Source organism: Alligator sinensis, unplaced genomic scaffold (assembly GCF_000455745.1).
Source record: "Alligator sinensis unplaced genomic scaffold, ASM45574v1 scaffold1080_1, whole genome shotgun sequence".
Lineage (NCBI taxonomy): Eukaryota > Metazoa > Chordata > Crocodylia > Alligatoridae > Alligator > Alligator sinensis.
The window spans coordinates 80,340-80,977 of NW_005843607.1; the positions used below are offsets into that span (position 1 = coordinate 80,340).

Sequence of the window (638 nt, forward strand, 5' to 3'; positions counted from 1 at the left end):
TGGCGTCTCTCAGCTCTGTGTCGGTCGGTGCAGAAGCAGCAAGATGCTGTGGCAGACTCAGCTCCTCTGGCTCCTCGTGCTCTGGGCAAAGGGTAAGGACAGCAGCAGGGCAGAGATGTTTGCAGAATAATTTTAATTTTTAAAAATTCAATGACTCTTCTAGAATTATATAGGATGTTTGAGGGGTTTTTTTATCCATACATAAGTGTGCTTGTTTCTTTTAAGAGTTTTGGGGAGCCAAAATACATTCAAGTTTTATGAAAGAACATAGGAGGAGAAACATTCAAACAAAAATAGAGCACCACTTCTGTTTCTTAATCATAGCTTAATTTTCATTATTTTATGTGAATTGTTTGCTCCATGTTGTTTGTTTCTCTCATTGCAGGCTCCAGCGGGGACATTGTTGTGTCTCAGACTCCAGAGTCCCTGGCTGTGTCCCCAGGAGACACAGTCACCATCAAGTGCAAAACCAGCTCCAGTGTTAGCAGCTACATGGCCTTGTACCAGCAGAAACCAGGGCAGGCTCCTAAGCTCCTTCTCTACGGCACGAACAGACGCGCCTCAGGGATCCCCGACCGGTTCAGTGGCAGTGGGTCTGGGACCGACAGCACTTTTACCATTGTCCGAGTGGAAGGTGA

The 638-nt window shown here is 46.2% G+C and overlaps 1 gene segment (V, D, J or C); it reads left to right on the forward strand.

Moving 5' to 3' along the window:
- Positions 1 to 16: 16 nt before the first annotated feature.
- On the forward strand, positions 17 to 627 carry LOC106723344 (the record flags this gene model as incomplete). The annotated part of the segment is given in 2 exon segments: positions 17 to 92; positions 386 to 627. Coding segments are annotated over 2 exon segments (291 nt in total), but the record flags the coding sequence as incomplete, so codon positions are not given.
- Positions 628 to 638: the final 11 nt, after the last annotated feature.